General features: G+C 44.0%; 1 protein-coding gene across 1 annotated transcript; it reads left to right on the top strand.

The window, feature by feature from the left end:
- The first annotated feature begins 1618 nt into the window (after window positions 1-1618).
- LOC117867538 (tapasin-related protein-like) lies at window positions 1619-20646 on the top strand. Its single transcript, XM_034752679.1, has 9 exons — window positions 1619-1767; window positions 2787-2999; window positions 10229-10507; window positions 12223-12564; window positions 13745-14071; window positions 14951-15037; window positions 15527-15543; window positions 15633-15673; window positions 18509-20646. Exons 1-8 carry the CDS (start codon window positions 1722-1724, stop codon window positions 15645-15647), a joined length of 1326 nt encoding a protein of 441 aa, XP_034608570.1. The 5' UTR covers window positions 1619-1721; the 3' UTR covers window positions 15648-15673; window positions 18509-20646.
- Window positions 20647-21081: the final 435 nt, after the last annotated feature.

Below are 21081 nucleotides of genomic sequence, written 5' to 3'. Positions count from 1 at the left end.
CCAGGCGGTGTGAGTGCCACTGAAATTCAGCTTGCGTGCCGCCTTTGGCACGCGTGCCATAGGTTGCCTACCCCTGCTCTAGTGACATGGTGTGCTGCAAATACCAAATACATGTCATCCCATCCCCTCCCCACCCTCCAGCTGCCCTAGCATTTTAACATTGTATCAAGGAAGGTGTGAGTCACTATAGAGACACTGGAACCAAGGGGTGAGGAGAGGAGAATGGGCACATGGATTGGGCCTCAATCCTGTAAAATGCTGAATATCCTCCACTTCCGTTGGCTCGGACAGGCGTGGCAGGTGCAGGATCCCCGGTGGCCCGGCGCACCCCCCGGCCGCCCAGCACCGCCGGCCCCCGGCCCCGGGCCAGCCCCTGGCCCAGCGGCGCCGGATTTTCCCTGACATGTTCGGCTTTTTGGGATTTCCCCCCGGACGGGGATTTGAGTCCCAAAAAGCCGGACATGTCCGGGAAAATCCGGACATATGGTAACCAAAAGCAAGCCCTTACAAAATGGAGTAAGCGTTTTAAAATGGAGTTTGAATTGCAATATGGCAAACAGTGAACAGAAGTTACAATATAGACAAGTATAATGGATGGCAAACAGTGAACAGAAGTTACACTGTAGGCAAGTGTAATAAATGGTGAACAGAAATTACAATACTGAAACAGTGCAAGTCTCAGGGATTTAAGCAGGAATTGGATTAATAGTGAAACTTACAAAGGCAGCTGACTGAACAGCTATGGCTCTTAACAAGCATCTTAATTGTTAATTAGCCAGTTATTGGGGTAACAGGTTTTATGAATGAATGTTGTTTCATTCATAAAACTTTACTTATGAAGTTACATTAATAAAGTAAACAATTAAAAACAATTTCATTCATCAGTCCTACAAAGTGTCAGACAAGAGACAACAGATGGGGGGAGTGCAAGGAAACAATGAAACAATATTGGCTGTGGACTCAGAATCTCAGCTTGTTTTGTTTTGCCCCTTCCCCCTTTTTTTAAGTTTCTAGCTCTCCTGGTTAAGGGGGAAAACCTGGAAACATAACCTTAACTGCTGCAACACCAAAAGGCAAATAAAAAGTACCAAACATCTATTATCTTTAAAATTTCATCATCTTTAAATCTTATGATTTTTGAGCACGTGGGGTTGGCAGGACTGGTATTCTCTGAGATATGCCCGTTGTAGCACCAGAGCAGTCTCGCCTGACTTCCCTTAGGGCTGTATAGGGTACTTCCTCCTGCTCTGCTCCCTGTGGGACGGTACTTATCCCAGCTGGTGCTAAGGAGACCTCACTCAACCTTTGTTAATATGGGGGAATCCAGAAGCTCTAGTCTCTAAGGTGCCACAAGGACTCCTAGTTGTTTTTGCTGATACAGACTAACACGGCTACCACTCCGAAACCTGCAGCTCTAAACTTGCTGCCACCTGTTTGCAACAGAGAAATAAATCTTCGCTCCTCTTTGGCAGCTATATCCGCTCTCTTACCTCTCAGTGGGCCAAGTTCTCTGCTGGCGTAACTCGACTGACTTCCCTGGCGTTCATGCGAGTAGAGAATTTGGCCCAACTGTTACGAAGTTTGTTTGACCAGGAAATCCCGCCCTACAGGGATTGCAACAGCCTCTTTGAGAGAAATGAAAGTGAAACTAAGATCAGCCAAAGTTATGGAGCAAGAAGAGAGTCTGTAGAGGGTGGCTCTGTACCTAAAGCAACTCCACTATGAATTTTAGGATTTATACGGCAGTTTATTGCTTCCTATGCACCGGTATGTACACCTAACATATTTGCATGTGTTATAGTGCTATGTAAAATGAGACTGAATCACTTTATATGCTAAATTCTTGATGTGTTGTTGCCAGAGACTGTTCGTTGTTGTGATAATGTCTGTCCTATTGTAAAGATGAGATTATCCTTGTTGACCTGAGGGTGGTTTTAACTGCAGAACTGCTGATCCAGATAGCCTTGTTTTTATGTCATAGAAATCTAGGCTAAGATTTTAAAAAGTGTCTAGTGATTTTTTGGGGTACCTCTATTTTTGGGTGTCTAACTTGAGATACCCAAAATTCATGAGTCTCACTTTAAAATCTTAGCCTTAGTTTTTGAATAGAAACAAATCCAAAATCTCCAAGTGAAACTCGGCCAAAACTGCTCTCTTTTGCCCCGGTTTGGGATAGACTCTACATAACAACCAAGTTTAGCTCATTTATTCCAACAAACTGAACCACAAATTCAAAACTTGGGCTAGGTTTGTCTACATTTATGTCAGTTTGGCCTGCATTACTGGCTATTAATGAAACTTGAAATGAAGCGTGATTTGGGGTTTTGCTAGAAAAATTCTCTGTCTGGGCTAATGTGCTGCATTTGTAACTTTAGATAGATAGATAGATAGATATAAAATCTATAATTTTAATCATTTATTTCATAATACAACCATAATTTAAATAGAACTTAATAATTACATTACGTTCTGTGACCAAAAAGCAAAATGTATTTGCTCAGGGAAAATTTTATATCTTCTGTTATTTTCCCCCTCAAAAGATTTATGGATAAAGAACCCAACGTTCCTTGTACTCCTATAATGCAGAAAAATGGCCCTTCACCCTCAAAAAAAGTAATATTCAAGATACTACCCAAATGGAGCCCTTAAAACGGCATAGAAAGGTTGTTAGCTGAATGCATTACATTTTTTTCACATGGGAAAACCAAACTTAATTCAGGGGTATTTTTTATTGTTAAAAGATCAACAGTATTTTTTAATGCATTTGTGCATGTATTGCCTTGCAGGAATCCTAAAGCACCATAATGGAGTTGCAACAGCAGGTTCAACCTTTAGACAAAGTAGGCGGCTTTTCTGCTTGTTTGAGACAACTGAAACAATCCCATTGTTAAGTGAATTCAAGTACATCAGACAGAATGCCTGGCTCCTGCTGAGTGGAGCTGAGAGACCTCACCAAGAAAATCCTCCTGCTGCTGATACCTTCACATTTATTGTACAAGGCGAGTAATCTGTTTAGATGCTCAGGCATATGTGCAAATTTGGTTCCCATTTGAGGGAGTTATAAAGTAGGTGCAGACTGAGGCTTGAGGCAACCAAAACTGGGGCCCCCAATCTCTGGGCAGGTTGGCAGACAAATCTCGGCTGGGGGGGTGTCCTTCAGGTTGCTCAGGGATGGTGGCACACAAATGTTGGAATACTGCATGCAGATCATCCTCTGGACTCGCATTCCAGAAGCTTTGTGAAACCTGGGGGGTGATCTCAGAGTGTGGGGGCCTGGAGTGGTTAAACCACCATTGTCAGGAGATCTGGTGTGTTGCTATGCTTGCGTTGTCCTCCCGTCACTGTGGGTGAAGCAGGTTGTCCAGATTATCAGCCTGAATCATCCGTCGACTGTTTAGCACAACGTGGGCCTTTCTGATTAAGGCAATAGCTTCCCTATCTCTGAGGCCATATCCTCTCTCGTTGTAGAGTTCCCATTTTAGCCTGCTGCAGAGTATAGTTATCCTTAGCACTTCTGGAGCTCTTTACACCAACAAAGGCCTTTGATTAATGTTTGTAATCTGCCCTCGCCTTTGGGATGTAGGTAAATATCACCCCCATTTTTCCAGTGGGGACACAGACTCTTGTGATCTTCCAAAGCCACACAGCTAGTCAATAGGGGAGTTTGGTCTGGAATTCAAGTGTGTGATGTATCCTTTGCCTGTCAGGAGCTAAAGTATCAGTGGGCCTTGTTCTCTCTCACCGTGTTCTCCTACTAAAACCTCCAGTGTCCTCCCCTGGAAATGTAGCTTGCTGCTGCTGTGGACTGGCTGGATGGCAAAAACAAAATGAAAGACCTGATATAAAGCAGCAGCCTGCACGTGTTGTCATAGATGCATCAGCTGGCAGTGCCACAGACTGATAAGCCGGGTATGCCACGTGCGCATTACTTTACTTAGTGTGTGGGAAAGAGAACAACCGGAAATAATTAATAAGACCCTATTAGACAATCAGACACGTGAAGGTAGATTCCTACCGACCTCAGTGCATGCATTAATAGATCATACAGAATAAGTTAGGGCCTCTTCAGAGCCATTCCGCATTCTGTACACTCCTTCAGATCATTGTGCCTGTCAAGGCTGATTCCCCACTCCGGCACTTCGAGTGCAGAAGGTGGGGGCCTGCAAAGATTCTAAAAATTAATACTGACCACTCCAGGCTTGTATTAAACTCCCAAGGTTACAGCTTTTCTCTGACTTTGGATGGGTAGATGCTGCCACCACTCAAGTGCAAAACCCCTTTTAGAACCCAGGAAGGCACACTTGGGAATTCCTTCCTGTCGGATACCCTCAAGCCCTTTCACACACACCCCGCCCGCCCCCATGTAAGAGCTGAGAAAGAAAACAGGAAATCAGCTGTTGCCACCAGTTAATTAAACAACATGTTCACTTAAGACACAAAAATCCAATTCTGTTCTTAAAAAAGGTAAATTTTATTAAAAATGAAAAGGAAGAATATACATCTGGAAACTCAGACTATTGCTAGATTTAAATAAAACAACACCACTTACAAGAATGAAGCATCAAGAATCATTTTCTTGAGGTCCAGCTTAAAGGTTACAAGCAAAACAAAAGCATTTGGGGTTAGCACAGATGAGTCCACAAGCCATAAAGAAATAAAAGAGAGAAACCTAATTGCATCTTCCTAGACATTTCCTGATCTACTTACATATCTGGGGTTTCAAATGAGTAGTTTCTAGGTATGACTCTGATGATTTTTCATACCTGGTCCAAGCTCTTACAGCATAGCTGCTGCTCTGTCCCTTCTCTCCAGGAGAGCAACACAGACAGACAAAGGGGAAGTTTTTTTCCCAATTTTAAAAAGTTCTAGCCTTCCCATTGGCTCCTTTGGCCAGGTACCCACTCACTTCCTTTTACCTATAGCTGGAGTGAGACTTTTTAACTCTTTACAGGTAAAGCAAGTAGAGAACAGCTACTAAGAGGGATTTTATAGCTAACTGGCTGGCTGGTTCCATAAAAGGGACCACCCTTCATTTATCATTATGCCCAACTTCCTTATTTGTGTGCACACATCCTGTTGCCAGTAGAATGTAGGGAGATTGTGGTTCAGGCAACATAAGTGCATATGATCAAAGCATGGTGTTTTAATCCCTTATAATTGGGCCAAAGAAGAATGCGTTTTCAGTAGACCACCAAGAGGCATGTGTCCAAACTAGGGATTATCTCTCTGCCAAGTTTCAAGCTTCTCCCAACGAGGTATTAGAAATGTTTAAAAAAAGACACACCATAGATGTTTAATAGTAGAAATGTATGTGTTCACTCCCTTCATAATCAAAAATGGCTGAACTGTTATTGTTCAAATTTAAAATTCATTCTTGGGCAGAGACCACACCTGGAAAACCTCTCTGCAAAATGAAAGTTACAAACAACTGAAATAAAGCCCTTTAGAATGGGAATGCTTAGTCAACTTTAATAACTGTCACTGCATTCCAGCCATGATGATTCTGTGTGTGTGCACGCAACAAGCGGTTGGCCTATTGAATTCATTGCCACAAGATTTTGTTGAGATCAAAAGTTTAGCAGGATTCAGAAGGGATTGAATGAATATGAATATGTGGAGTTGTAACAATAAATGCTAATTTATATAAAATCCTCATGCTTCAGGCCATAAAACAACCTCTTACGGTTAGGGATCAGGAAGAATCTTCCCTGAGGGACAGGCTATTCCAGTGGTTTTCAAACCGTCAGTCGCAACCCAGTTCTGGGTTGTAGAATGGAAGGCACTGGGTCGCGGTGGCTCTGGTCAGCACCGCAGACCGGGCTGTTAAAAGTCCCGTTGGCGGTGCTGCCCGGCTAAGGCAGGCTAGTCCCTACCTGCTCCGACACTGCGCTGCGCCCCGGAAGCAGCCAGCAGCAGGTCTGGCTCCTAGGCATGGGGGCATGAGGCTCCATGCGCTGCCCCCGCCCCGAACACCGGTTCCCAGCCAATGGGAGCTGTGGAGGGGGGCGGTGCCTGCAGGCAAGAGCCGCGCAGAGCTGCTTGCACACCTCCGCCTAGGAGCTGGACCTGCTGCTGGCTGCTTCAGAGGCGCAGAGCGGTCCGCAGTGCCAGGAGAAGCAGGAAGCCTTCCTTAGCACCCCAGCTGTGCCGCTGACCGGGAGCCGCTGGAGGTAAGCCCATGCCCCTTACTGCACCCCAAACCCGTCATCCCTGGCCCCCGCCCAGAGCCCTGACCCCCCTCCCGCACACCAACCCCCGACCCTAGCCCAGAGCCCCCTCCCACACCCTGAACCCCTCATCTCAGCGCCACCCACAGCCCTCACCCCCGTACTCCAACCCTGAGCCTGTCCCACTCCCCAAATCCCTCATCCCCACCTCCATTGGGTCGCAGGCATCAACAATTTTCTTCAACTGGATTGCCAGGAAAAAAGTTTGACACTGGGCTATCCCATAGCTGCCTACTGCAGGGTTTCTTGAACCTGCCTCTAAAGCATCTGGTGCTGGCCACTGTGGGTGGCAGGATACTGGGCTAGATGGACCCCCTGATCTGTGCCTATTCTTATGTTTCACAACATTTTTATATATAGTATAGATATGTAATATATGAGTAATAGTGTCCACCTTTCTCAGCTGGGGACCCCACTTCCCCACCGCAAGACACAAAAGTATGAGTTCATGCTTGTGTCCTGCTGTGGGGAAAATTTGGCTCCTGGTAGTTTGTTAAATGAATAGATGCTGTGCTATGTTCTAAATTGGCCAATAGGTGTCAGCATAACACCCTACAACTAAGCATGCTACACTAGTCGTTTGTTTACCGACAAGGGGGTGTTGATCTGTGTCAGACTGTTTTCTGTGTGCCAACGCACCCTGACTGGTTTCAGCAAATATTTTTACAAGAGGGAAATGTAACAGAAGGATGAGCCTTTCCTTCCGTGAACGAGTGACAGTGGAGTGAAGAGCTAAACAGGATGCGCTTGACATGAGAGGGTCCATTTTTAGTGCATTTGACTGAAGAGGCTTCCATAGATTCCCCCATCTAGTCTCAGAATATCAAATGCAGCATTTTGAAAATAGAGCAGAAGAAATGGTTCCGATTACCGTGGTGATGTGATCTAAAGGTATATAGTTACAGGTCTAGGTAGGAAGGTAAATCTAAGGAAAGGGAGTTACCAGATACCTACAGTAGAGCCTCAGAGTTACGAACACCTTGGGAATGGAGGTTGTTCGTAACTCTGTAATGTTTGTAACTCTGGTTGTTCTTTAACAACCTGTAGCTCAGGGTACCTTTTAAATTGATTCTTCCAAAGGATACCCCCAGATAAAGTTCATTAGTTCATGCTGAATTAAGGACCCAGGAGGTCTGAAAAATAAAGCTGGAGGCTAGTTCCAAATTATCCGTTCCTGTTGCAACTTCTGATACAAATCAGTAGCACATTGAATTTGAGGTGTCAGCCTCTTGTGTTTATCTGGAAAAAAACAGTTTATCAACCACACTCCGACATGCCTGATTTAAATACCTTTTAAACGCAGCCTTCAGGTATGTCTTCACTACCCGCCAGATCGGCGGGCAGCGATGGATCCAGCAGGGATCGATTTATTGCGTCTAGTCTGACCCCCAAGTGCTCTCCCGTCGACTCATGTACTCCAGGGCCACGAGAGGTGCAGGCAGAGTCGACGGGGGAGCGGCAGCAGTCGACTCACCGGGGTGAAGACACCACGGTAAGTCGATCTAAGTACGTCAACTTCAGCTATGTTATTCACATAGCTGAAGTTGCGTAACTTTGATTTCCCCCGACCCCAGTATAGACCAGGCCTTCAAATTGTAATATCAGTGAGTATTCATAATTTCACACCCAGCTTTGTTACATATAATTTACAATGATATTCTTGACCCCGGGGGTTGTTTGTTTTCAAATATTTCACAAGGCATATTTGGCACAAAAATCACAGCAGTGGTGTGTAGGGTCTGAATACAGAGGTGGCTAGGGTCACAGTGACTGCAACTTAGCAGTGGATGGCTGGCCAACCTGAAATGAGTTGGCGGGTCGTGTCCCAGGTTCTAGCGGACAAGTGCCCGTGTCAGGGAGCCACCTATATAAGTGTCTTGTGTGGCCGTTCTGGCAGAAGAACTGAGTGAGCATGGACAGTGAGGCCCTGATCCTGAGTTGTGGCTCAGCTCTACTCGGTGCTTGTTAGGATGGCGGGTGCCGTAAGCCCTCTTCTGGCACTGGGGCCTTCTTGGGGACGGACCAGTCCCGGACACAAACCAGAACAGCCCAAAGACTGAAATATGAAATAACTCTGAAGGTTGATCAACCTTGTACCAACTTGTGCAGCCACATCCCTTGGGCATGCTCCATGTGCCAGGGCAGCCGGGGTGAGACTGGCCTAGAAGTCTCTACGGCAGGTCTGTACCACATAGGGATGGCACTGGCACAGGTCGAGCTAAGCCTCTGCTATTCAGCTAAGCTGCCTTTCCCCTGTTACAAGGAATGATCAGAACCTGACTTTCCTTCCGCTCCTGGTTGAGGCACTGTAGTAGGTCACTGTGGGTGTTACTGCAGGCTGGGATGTGTTATGTGGCTGAACATAAGACTTCAGGGATTGCCTACGCAGGAAATAGCAGTAGCGCTAACTCCCCATGTGGACTCTCTTACCGCACCCTAAGAGCACCTTTGTGCACATCAGCTTAATATACTTTGGAAGTATTCCAAGCTAAACGGCATTAAGAGTGTCCACATGGGGAATTGGTGCAGAGTAGCTAACTCACTTTGAATTCACAGCCTAGCTTACTGCATACTAACTTCCCTGGGTAGATAAGTCCTCAATCTTCACTAGCATTACATTCACTTAGTAAATGAATATTTAATCATTTGCAAGAGTGGGAAGACAAATCCTGCTGGGAATGTTGTTAGCTTGTGCTGTTCTATCATCACCAGATAAAGTTAATCACAACATAGCGGGGATATGCAGAGTACATTTCCCTCGAACTAGTCACAACAGTGTAGGAGGATTCAGAGAAAAGATGTGCCTCTTGGAGCCCTTTTATGCAGAACTATTCATGGTGGGAGAGGAATCTGAGCTGCAAAGTTCAGATCTTGAGCCAGGTTTCAAATTTCCTTATGTGTTTGGGGGTTTGCTTTGGGTTTATCTTTAGAAATAACATTATTGTGTGATTATGATTAAGGGACTTATTGTGTGGCTCACAAATAACTTATTGTGTGTATGGCGGATGACAAAGAGTAGTGACAATATACTGTGTTAAAAAGAGAACTCCAGGGGCAAGAATACCCCTTTGTTCATAAAATGTATCTTACTAAAATGCACTCCACAGAATATCTCATTATTCAGTCTCCTGAACTCTGTGCTTTTCCCAATGCACTCAAGTGAGTGCCGTCACATTCGTGGAGGGATTTCCTCATTCTCTTCTGGGGACTGGTAAAATACATTGGGACAAGATGAGCCCTGCAGCTTACCTCTAGAAATCAGGACATCTGTCTGTTTTCTTGGTCTCTCATCTGTTGATTTGATTGATTCTTTGGCTATTCTTTCAGCCAGTACAAGGTCTGTGAACCGCTTAAGTCCTTAAGTCTCTGTACAGGGGTGAGCTTCACCCTTTAAGCCCTTGGATGGGAATAAAATAGCAGTTCATATTCAGAGCTACACTGCCGAAAGCTCCTTAGCGTATATTGATAATATTCGACAGTCTGCCGGCTCAGTGATACTCATTTCAGAGATGCTGAAAACTCTAGATCTACTGCTGATCTCACTTAAATCTTGTTACTCCGGTGTAACTCCATTGATTTCTGTGTCGTTTCTCCTGATTTTCACCAGTGTAACAGAGAGGAAAATCAGGCTCTGTCACGTCAGACCCCTCCTGAAGCCAGGGTAATTAGCTGTGAAGGAGAGGTGTGTGTGGTATTCGTTAACAAGCATCTTTATCTTAGTCCTGAGACACTACAACCAAATTAGGGCCACAGCTCTGCAACTGGGTCCATAAAGGCAGAGAGTTGAGCCTATAAAGCACCTGTTGTAAAACCAGGGGTTTGGGGAGAAGATTTCCATGCTATTTGTGCGTGTGCTGAGAGTGGATTACAACTGAGATTGGATAGGGTTGCATCGTATTTGCTGTTTGGGCTGGTGTGCATAGATAGTTTGACTCGCTCCATAATATTTATTAAGATGAGCTGGAATTCTAACAGGTGCATGTGTGGTTTTTTTCATGCAGAGTCCTCCTCACTGGATATTCTCCAACATGTGGATGAGGATACTGACAAGCTTGAATGTAAGATTAACAGATATTTTACAGATAATACCCAGATCCTCTGGCCTGGGTTACAAACTCAACTTCATAAACTGGATTCGTGGTTCACTGGTACCATAAAGCACCTGGCTGACAAATTCACCATTACGGTCTTTTTGGTACAATCAAGTGCCAGCAAAGAGGCAGAGAACCGAGTCCCCGAAGATGTATCTGAAGGCAACGCAGAGAGATTTTATCTTTCAGGTAACAATAAGACTATCAAAGAAACATTGAATAATAATGATGATAACCCTAGTTTGCACTTCTACTGCACCATCCAAATGAGGACTTTAAGTTTTACAGTATCCAACGTGGCATTGTAACGACCATGTGAGTTTGTCAATGAAATAACTAGCAGCATGATATTTTTAAAATATCTCATTGGTGGGTTTAAAATAGGGAGCAGCAGCTTTGCTGGAGTTGTGTATAATCAAAATAATGGGTCTCATTCTTATTTACACTACGGGCGTATTGCTGATTCTTGCGATTTTATTTGGGGTGTCCTTTTATTTGGTGTTTTCCTTAAAGCCCCAGCTCCTGGAATCTTGTGAATAAAAGACAATCTCAACAGTCCTTTTGAAAATAAATGAATTAGTCAAATATATATATTTTTTTAAAAGTAAGTTTCTAGGCTTCATCGTTATGGAGACAATGTTGAAAATTGAAATTAAAGGCTCAAAACCTAGAAGGTAAATAAAAAGAAGACCAAATGTTGTGGTTTTTTTTTTTTTTAAATCTTACTTTTTAAGCCAATTTCATGATTCTGAGAGGTATGACTCCTGGTTTTTGAATACTTAGGATTGCCAATACAGCTAGGGCCACTTGACTTCCGTGTCGCAGGGTAAAGGGGCTTGAAAGTAGATGTAAAGATACACTTTTCTGGCAACGCAAGTTAACATGGCAGCTTCTCAACCCAAGTGCAAGTAATAATAACAATGGACAGTAATATTATTTAGTACATGTATAGTGTTTTGCATATTCAAAACCACCATAGAGACATTAACTAGCTAATGCTCAAAGCACCCTTGTGAGGTCAAGGATCATCTTCCCTTTTCAGATGGGAGTTTGAGGCAGGGAGGTGGGTTGGCTTAGTGGCAGAACAGAAAATAGAATTCAGACTCCGTGCTCAAGCCTCTCAACCATGTTGCTTTTACACACACACACTCTCAGTTTCACTCTTAGTCTCACTTTTATAATAGCAGGAGTGGGATTCTGATGTCCAAAAGATAGGCTTCAGCAAAGAAGCTAAAGGTTTGTTTGTTTGTTTTGTTGGCCGGCCAACCCAGATTCCCATTGTAAATTGGGAATAACTTGACTGAAGTGATATATAGATATAGATATATAGTCTTTCACCTGAGGATTTTAAAAAATATTATAAATGTTTCCCAGTTATTTACTATCATGAAAATCTAGATTGCAAAACAGAGTGTTGGTTAACTAAGACTTGTAGAGAGACAAGGTGGGCGAGGTAATATCTTTTATTGGACCAACTTCTGTTGGTGAGAGAGACAAGCTTTCGAGCGTATACAGACCTCTTCTTCAGGTCTTGGAAACTAACTCAGTGTCCCTGCTAAATACGACGTTTGAAACTTTGAGTTCTCTAATATCCTGGGACCAACATGACTACAACACTGCATAAGACTTGTAGCACAGTTATTAATTATTGAAGGTTAATTGTACCCATTATTCAAATGGAGAGACTGAGGCACAAAGAGACGTTAAATGGCTTGACCAAGGGCACAAAAGAAGTCGGTGGCAGAGCGATGAATTGTACCCGTTTCTCGCTCTGACCGCATATAAGCTTTATTCTGTAGTATGGGTTTGTGTGTCTTTAGAGGGCAGCTTACACTCTGACTGTGTTTAGCACCATTGATCCAAAATCTGGTTGCTCTAATGCTGCTTTATCATCTGTATTACAGGTGTATTCTTGGTACGCACAGGACCCTCTCTAATCCAGTCTGGCTTGAATAAGGATGTCCTCCTCAGCTGTGCTTTCTCAGTCGATCACCACACAGATGTCACCATCAAATGGGTATTACAGCAGAAAGGGGGACACAAGAAATTGATATTTGCCTACAATGGATTTACCAGGCAGGTGGAACACGAGGATAAACGGGCTCAGATGTTCCTAGCAGAGCTGCCTAAGGGGAATGCGTCTCTCTTACTAAGAACAGTGGGAGTAAGAGATGCAGGAACCTATTCTTGCTCAGTATTGGTGTCGTCACTTCTTTGGGCACAGAATATCCAGCTGGAAATAGTAGGTAATTGATTGTTTTAAAATATATTGGGCAACGCTGAAAATTTTGTATTACCTTCATTTAGCAGGATAAGAGGATACTTGCCTTGATATGGATGGGTGATCACTTAGCAATCGCTGTGTATTGTTCTGTGTTTATGACGTACTCCGCTGGAACTGAGCAAAGGTGGGGAATTTGTGAGGCTCTCAGACAGGATCCAGTCTCCTTGCCATGTGATCGCTGTCTGGTGCTTTTTTTTCCCCACTGCCCTTTACTTTTGTGTCTGAGGGATAAACGCTCCTATGTCTAACTCCATCCAGGAATCGAATCAGGGGCCCAAGACCAGAGCAAGAGGTTGGGGCAGATCGAGCAGCAAGGGCCCATGCTGTCCCCGGTCTGTCTTTCCATAACAAAGGGCTGGTCTACACTGGGGGGGGGTCGATCTAAGATATGCAACTTCATAGCATAGCTGAAGTTGAAGTATCTAAGATTGAATTACCTGGGGTCCACACGGCGCGGGATCCACCGCCGTTCGCTCTGGTGGAGTTCCGGAGTCGACGGGGAGCGCGTTCGGGGATCGATATATCGCGTCTTAACGAGACACGATATATCGATCCCGGATAAATGGATTGCTACCCGCCGATATGGCGGGGAGTGAAGGTGTACCCAAAGACAGGGCCGCTGAAATTTTAGCCAATGGAGCATCCTCTAGCAAATCCTACAGTACAGCCAGGTCATATTCAGCAAGCTCCTTTTTTAAAGGATGATTGCTGCACTTAGTATTTGTGTCATTTCCCTTTTCTATGGTAAATGTAGTGGATGGTACATGTCAAAGGGTTTTTTAATGGTTCCATGTCATTCTTCCCAACCAGCCAACACTTAAATGTGGGTCACAATGGGTCAGAGACCCCCCAAATAAGGGGGGGGGACACAAATGTATTCCTGTAGGAAGCTTTATAATGCTGTGGGATTCCTTCCTTTGGTGGAGTGAAGCTCTGTCTCTTGATTTCTGTTTCTGGTGCAAACAATTTTCAGCAATATAAGCAAGGGAAGCCAAATTTGTGTGGATGGGAAGTAATTTGGGGGCTAGAATGAGTGATATCTTTAGAAATGAGGGGCGCTAAATGGTGCCATTTTAATAGCTGGGTTTGTTTATTTTTAAATGGATCTGGATGCAGCACTGTAATGACTTTTTATTCACCAGAAAAGCCCACAGTGACCCTAAACGCTGACGTCCTGTCTCTGGTGGAAGGAGACGAACACAAGCTGGTCTGTGACATCAGTCACTTTTACCCTCATGATGCCGAGGCTCAGTGGCTTCAGGAACCAATGGAGCAGGGGATGCTCCCACATGTGGTGACTCACGTTGTCTCTAGTAGTCACAGGCACAACAGCGATGGGACTTACAGCTTCTCCAGTTACTTCCTGCTTAAGGCCTCCCTCAGGGACGATGGGCGTAGGTACACCTGCCGGGTGGAACACCAAAGCCTGAAACACCCAATCAAGAAAAGCCTGACGGTTAAAGTGACAGGTACAGTATTCACTGGAGGAGACCGCATTGATTTCTTGGCTTCTTACCCCATGGTAGATCTGATCAGGAATTTTCTCCTGACAGAAAATGGCTTTTTCAACTCAACCAGAAATTTTCATGACAATATTTCCATTTTTGTTCAAAAAAAAAAAACCAACAAAAAAACCTTTTTTTGACCCAAAAACCAAAGAAAAATGCACAGCAAACTTAATTTATAATCAGCATTTTGGGGGAGGAAGACTAGAAATCCTTTCCGGACCAGTTTGACCCTGTGATGTTTGATTGATTAATTTGTTAAAGAACAGTGTGCAGTAGAAAGCGTAGGAACAAAGATGGTCCCTGCTCGGAAAAGCTTGCTGAGTGCCTGTGTTTCCATGTTGTTTTGAACTCCTTTCCACTGGGCAACAGAGATGGGGCTCTTGGAGGGATTTCAGTGAGGAGCGGAGAGTGGTTTGGTGAGCCTTAAGTGTTAGGATAGTAGACAATAATAACAACCACCCATAAAATCTTTGTGCCTATGTGTTATCTCCCACCCTCATGCTCAGCTATCAAATATCAATAGTAACCCTTGTTCAGGGCCCGTCCTGGGGGTTAATAACTAACTCCTCTCAACCTCAGGCCTTTAACACCCTGTGGTCGTAAATCCCACCTCGTTACTTTGATCCCCCAAAGTTTCTTGAGCCTCAGCTGTGGATTGTTCTGTTTATTTTATTTTGTTTTTAATCCTCTGCAATAGACTGTTTTTTAACACACACAGATGTCATATGGCTTCGTCATTGTAAATCAGATCTATGTCCCCTAAGAAGCATCAGGGGGTTTATTCTTCTCTGCAGATCAAATGATCAAATTGTTCTCTTTTATTTATTTATTTATGGACAGAATCTACCTCAGCAACTTGGTTCCTTGTCATCCTATTGGTCCTTCTCGCTGGGTGCCTTGTTGTGACCTTGTGTTACCTTTACCAAGGTAAAAAAAAAGTGTGTGAAAACCAGACTTTGGGGTGGACAGGAATTTGCTGGCATCCCCATTATTTATTTGTATTATTGTAGCGCTTAGGCGTCTCAGTCATCGATCTGGACCCCACTGTGCTAAACGCTGTAACAAGACAGTCCCTGCCCCAAGGAGCTTACAACCTAAATATAAGACAAGAGGCAACAGATGGATACAGACAGATGGGGGAAGTAGAAGGAAACAATGAGACAATACGGGTCAGCGTGACAGGCAGTGGCCTCCGCACACCAGCAGCCTCACTGTTGTTCTATTGAAAGACAGGGTCAGATCCCCGACTGCTGTAAATTGGCCTAGCTCCATTTAAGTCAATGGAGCTGGGCTGATTTGAACCATCCGAGACTCTAAGCCCAAACTTTTAACTGTAACGGAGTTGTCCGCTTATGACTGTGAAGTGGTGTCTATTGTTCAACGTTCTGGCTGACCAGTCTCTCTTTTCTACCCTAGGGATGGGCCCCAATAAGGTAGGTTTGTGTTCTGTGTTCTACACATTCCCTTTATGCTGTTTCCATTGGCCTGTTCTCTAATGTGTTGGTCTTTGTTTAAATTTCAGCCAAAACCTTACTAGAGCACAAGACCTTTCAGTCCAGTCAGGTAAGAGGTAAAGGATCCAACTGGCAATATGCAATAACCTGCAAGCGTACGTCTGCACCGCCTGCGGCACCGAGCTTGGGTGAAGAGACGTGGGGCTCGCACTGTCGCACGTAGATATGGTGGCTCGGGCTGGTGCTCGAGCTCTGAAGCCGAGGGAGGGGGGGTAGGCTTCAGAGCCCAAGCTCCGTCCTGAGCCACGACTTAAAAATACTGTCTACGGAGCTCTTTTTAGCATGGTAGCCCAAGGCCCGTGAGCCCAAGTCTGTTGACCTGGGCTCAGAGGCTCACTGCTTCTGGCTATGAAGATGTACCCTAAGAGAGTGTGGGTGGGGTTTTCAGAAGCACCCAGCATTAGCCTAACTCCGCTCTCAATGGAAGCAGTGGGATTTTTATCGGGACTTCAAAGGGAAGGAACGCAGTTAGGCCAAAACCCTACCCTATGTTATTAGTGGAGTCCGTATAATTTAGAGATAAAGAGGGGGCGGAGGAGAGGGAGTCAGGAGTCCTGAGCTCTGCCACTGAGTAACGTCATCGACTCAGGCAAGTCAGTTATCCCGTCTGTGTCTTATTGACCCATCCGCTGAATAGAGATAATAATTATCTACTTCTCACACGGGTTGCGAGGCTTCACTCCTGACTATTTGTAAAGTGATTTACTTGGATGAAAGGGGCTGTATAAATTCCAAGGACTGTGTGTGTTTAAAGTTGTTTCCATTTATTCCCAAATACAAATAACAGAAGAACCCTTCGTTTTTTCCCCAGTGTATGTTTGTTGCAGTCGGAAGCGAATGGTCCCATTGCCTGCATTTGGAGAGTGATATTCTGTTTTTGCAGTATAGACTAACTCAGAGAGCAGCACTATGAGGAGTTGTGTAGCCATAGCACTGGGCAGTGCCCGCAGGCAGATGGCAACAGGCTGCTATAACTTAGATGGGCCTTGAGCGGCTCCTGGAGCAGCCTCAAATCAGGAGGGACCAAATGTAGCTTAAAGCCATCAGAGCCCCAACTTCCCCTAGGCTGCGAGTTCAGTACTGTGCCTCTAGGAGGTGTAGTGCAGTCACACAAACCCAATCACTACATTGTCAATTGGGCATCTAACTCCCTTAGGCTCCTTTAAAAAAGTCTAAATCCCCTAGATTGCCTTGAAAATCTTAACCAGGGCATTTTTACCTGTAATGCTCCCTTCCTTTTTTTAATGCAGAAAGCAAATTAACAGCTAACCTCCTGAGTGACGATACATCTTGCCTTATCTACCTCTTCTTTAATTTGCATTTGATTTAGTTATGAAAAACAAAGCTTTTTAATATTTCATTGCCCCAGGCATTTTACGACCCTGGGAACATACAGTGCATGTTGTTATAAAATTTAAAGTATTTAAAGTAGTGTTACCGCATAGTCCTTTACAAACTTTGCTTTCAACTTCAGGAGAGTCTCATAAGCAGCCACTTTTTAAAGAGTGCACAAAAAAAGAGAGTGCCAAATTGTAGGGTTGGAAGTAAAGAAGAATTCTGTCTCCAGCTGAAACTACAGAGGAAATTTTAGTGGGACAGATTGTAATTACCCAGGCTGGAATTGGGTCACAACAGCAGGTTAACAACCCTATTCTTCAAAAAAATACTCTATTGAGTATTTAGTGACCACAAAGTTATTGGGACTTAAGTTCTCCTCCTCATTGGAAATATTAGGACTTCGGACCAAATGAGACATAAGAACTTTAAACCATAAGAGTAAAGTCAAAAATACTTCCTGAGGCTGGTTACCATGGGGCTAGGATTTTGGCTCTCAGACATAAGTCCTTAAAACAGTGAAGAAACTGCAAACAGAAAGCACCGAGTGCCTCAGTAGCACTGAGCGTGGGATCAGATCACTCACAGGTTTTTATGCCATTTGTTTGGTTTGCACTCTTGTGTCATCTTCTCTTTTCAAATCCCTCTGTCTTACCCTTTGAGAGCAGTATGCTCATGCCCTCATGCTTATAACTGAAATAGACAAAGGACAGCAGAAAGGGAGTATTAACCCCATTTTAGAGGTTAGGAGACTGAGGCCCAATGCAGTGAAATGACTTGCCTGAGATCACACAAAGTAGAGCTGAGGACTAAACTCTAATTTCCCGAGTCCTAGTTCAATGGAAGATGTCGCCCTATAACTTCAAGACTGTGATTGAAAGTGAGGTGAACCTTTTTTTCCAGGATCTACACAGCTGATCAGCAACTCCTAGAGAGAGAACTTCTGTGACTGAAGGCCAGGACCTACCACTAAGGGTTTGGGTCTTTTGTTCAAATATGTTGGACAATTTACCAGGGACTTTGGAGTCCACCACGTGTCATGCAAGTTGCTCATCTGCCGTGCATAACCGCCAGGAGAACCTACATTAATATTACAGTTGATCAAAATAATTTGTCAGATCTGTTTTGATGGAAAATAGCTTTTCAAAGGAAACACATTTTTGTGAGAAATGTTCATCTTATGAAATACGTCAAAACAAATTTTGGCTCAGATTTTTTCCGTTTCTTTGGTTTTTTTCCCTCTTTTCTCCCCCCTTTCTACCAGCAAAGGGAAGTTTAAAAAAAAAACAGAAATGAAACTGATTCATTTCATCAAAACAACTTGGTGAAAAATTTTGAACAAAACAAAAAGATGTTCATTTTGTTCTAGGTTCTTTCCAGAAAATATTTACCATTTTTAATATCATCTACTTATTCAGTCTAGTGGAGAGGAAGTACAGAAAAATAGTGTGCTTTGTATAAAGGATGATGCTCCAAGCAGGCCCGGCTTTCTGTTTAATCCTTTTAAAGAAATGAATATAAAATACCCTTTTCTGTCCCTTGCTTTTAGGACGTGCTGCTCCCCAGCTGAGAAATGAATCACAGCACAGAGAGTGGAAAGAAAGAACATGTGCCTCTGACTTCATCCTGCGCTGGATTTGCCCTAGTAGCTCCAGATGGTGTTTCTTCTGTGTTGCCTTGTACACTTATAAAAGCTACGGCTGCTGGGAGTGGAGAATTCTGATTTGGTGGTGTTACACACAAGTTGCGAAGGAATGAAAAGTTGAGCCCAGAAAATGAATGAATGAAAGGAAAAGTTGAGCCTGGTCTGCACACCATGATTTTTTTGTACTGCTTTGAATGTTGGTTAGTGGTATGAATTATTTTTGTTTAACTGATGCAGCTGGTAGTAGTTATGCCAGAACATACCCGTCGGTGGACACCTATTCCCCTTACCACATGGAAATAAGATGCACTAAAATAACTTCATCCATACTAGGGGGGATTGTAATACTGTATGCTGGTATAGTTAATGAAATACAACTTGTATGCGGACAAGGCCATAGATGAGATCCTTTAAAATTATGGGCCAGATTCCTTGTTGCCCTGCCCCTTGTATAATCATTTGCACAAGTGCAGATTGGGTATGAAATATTCCCAGTCTGACTAGCATTTTGCACTGATTTTGGCCAAATTTACACGATGGGAGTGATAGCAGCATAGCTAGCTGTAGGATATGAAAAGATTTTTTTTCTCATCGCTGTAAGAACACCACCTCCCCAAGCGATGGTAATGAGGTAGATGGAAGCATTCTCCTGTCGACCTAGCTATGGATGGGGGTGTGGATCTATATAGACCAGGCCTTTGGGGTAAAAAAACTACACATGGTGCCGGGCGGTGGAGAATCTGGCTTTATGACCCCCAACAGTTTTCACCAGTATTTCTCAGTCATCAATCAGATGGCCTGTATCTGCATGTTAGCATTGTTATGTCGGGGGGTTTATGGGGTTTTTTTTTTTTTTTTTAAAGCCACATGGGTGCTCAGGTAATTTATCCTAGTAAATGAACAGCAAGAGTTCTACTCTGTTCCCTCTCTCTTGCCTCCACACTTGCTGGTTTGAGCACCTTCCCTGCAGTACTTGCCTTCTGAAACAACCTTCCTGTATCTCTCTTGCTTTATCCTTCCACAGATCTTCAAACGTGGCTTTGCCCTGCGTAGTCCTATTCGTTTTTCTCTTGTAGATATAGAAATGGCTTTAATTTAACATGCAGACAATACCTTCACACCATTGTTACTCTAACTTGTGCCATCCATTGCCCGCTCACTGGTTAGTGTCATTCACATCTGCCGTGGGGACCCAGTTTGAGTGGAAAAAAACGTGTGCAAAACGGGGATGCATCAGGCTGTACATGCTATTGCTCAAGCATGGTTTTTATACCAGTGCTTCTTTTTGAGGAGTTAATTTACATTTTGGGCACTGGCTATCTTCTTTAATATTTATGTGCATATGCAAGAATTAAGTTCTACACCTGAAAACAATCCAGAAATTGAAGCTGTTGCCAGGATGTGGCAGCCTGTTTGGTAAGTAGAGAATGTTCTACCAGTGCCCTGCCATCTCTAGGGGCTGCTTGTTGGGTTTCCGGGTGACATTTTAAGGTACTGATTTTGACCTATAAAGCCCAATGGCTTAAGGACCTACCTACCTGAGACTCTGTCCTTGAGCCATGCAGCTGCAGCTGAGATGAGCAGACGGGCTGGAGTCCTACGGAGCTACTGGCTGAGCAGTTCTCTGTGAGGACCCCACAGCTTTAGAATTAGCTCCCCGCCCCCATCTGAAATAGACCGTCTGATCAACTTCAGGGCACGTTGCAAATCTTACCTTTTAGTCCCCAGGTATTTGAAAATGGTGGTTGCATGCAGGCAGGTTGGTTATAAGGGTGGGAAATGGTTGGAGAGAAAAGGTATTTTAATTTTAAAGTTGTCTGGGTCCCTGATGGTCATTTACATTGACTTGTTTGGCTGTACTTGGAATAGCTTGAAGTCATGGTGTCTAGAATGTATGGGGTGGCCCCTTTTTAGTATTTGCGCAAATCTGAATAAATCAATCTGCTTGCTGGCTTTCTTAAATGCAAAGGGGTCATTAAACATTTAACAGCAATAAAGCCACATAAGAGAAACTCAAATAAATTCTCATTTGTTCGACTCGATTCTTAATCTCTGGCTGCTGGGCGTAGGCTCCGTGGATTTGTTACTCCTCAGGTCTCAATATTCCCACCCTGGTTTTTCCATGGCTGGCTCTATAACAGAGGCCGGCAGTTGTGTTTGACAAGGGTTCGTGTGAATGTTGTTTTTAGTTTTGGCTTAGGTTGGTCTGCACCCTCTGCTCCATAGAGCGTGGAAAGGCTGTCTATAGACTTGGATTTTAGCCACAGGTGTAGCTGCATTTACTCAAGTATGAGTCACACTGGGACTTGTCAGACACACTGGCTGAAATTCCAGAGTGAAATCCTGACCCCCATTGATTTAAATGAGGACAGGATTGCACCCACACTGTAGGCCAGATGAGGTTTGAAATTCTGTTTACACAATGCCCTTATTAAAACCAGTTTGTGCTGGCTCCTGGGAGCTGGCAGGGTGGGAGA

The sequence above is a fragment of the Trachemys scripta genome, chromosome 18 (assembly GCF_013100865.1).
Source record: "Trachemys scripta elegans isolate TJP31775 chromosome 18, CAS_Tse_1.0, whole genome shotgun sequence".
NCBI lineage: Eukaryota > Metazoa > Chordata > Testudines > Emydidae > Trachemys > Trachemys scripta.
The sequence above is the reverse complement of the archived record's forward strand: the minus strand, read 5'-3'. Positions and strand labels throughout refer to the sequence as shown.

Excerpts from the sequence above, each read along its gene's own strand:
- LOC117867538 (XM_034752679.1), top strand. The coding sequence starts at position 1,722 with ATGAATTTTAGGATTTATACGGCAGTTTATTGCTTCCTATGCACCG. Across the intron at positions 1,768-2,786 it reads TTATTGCTTCCTATGCACCG|GAATCCTAAAGCACCATAAT; the intron begins GTATGTACACCT and ends ATTGCCTTGCAG. Across the intron at positions 14,072-14,950 it reads CCTGACGGTTAAAGTGACAG|AATCTACCTCAGCAACTTGG; the intron begins GTACAGTATTCA and ends ATTTATGGACAG.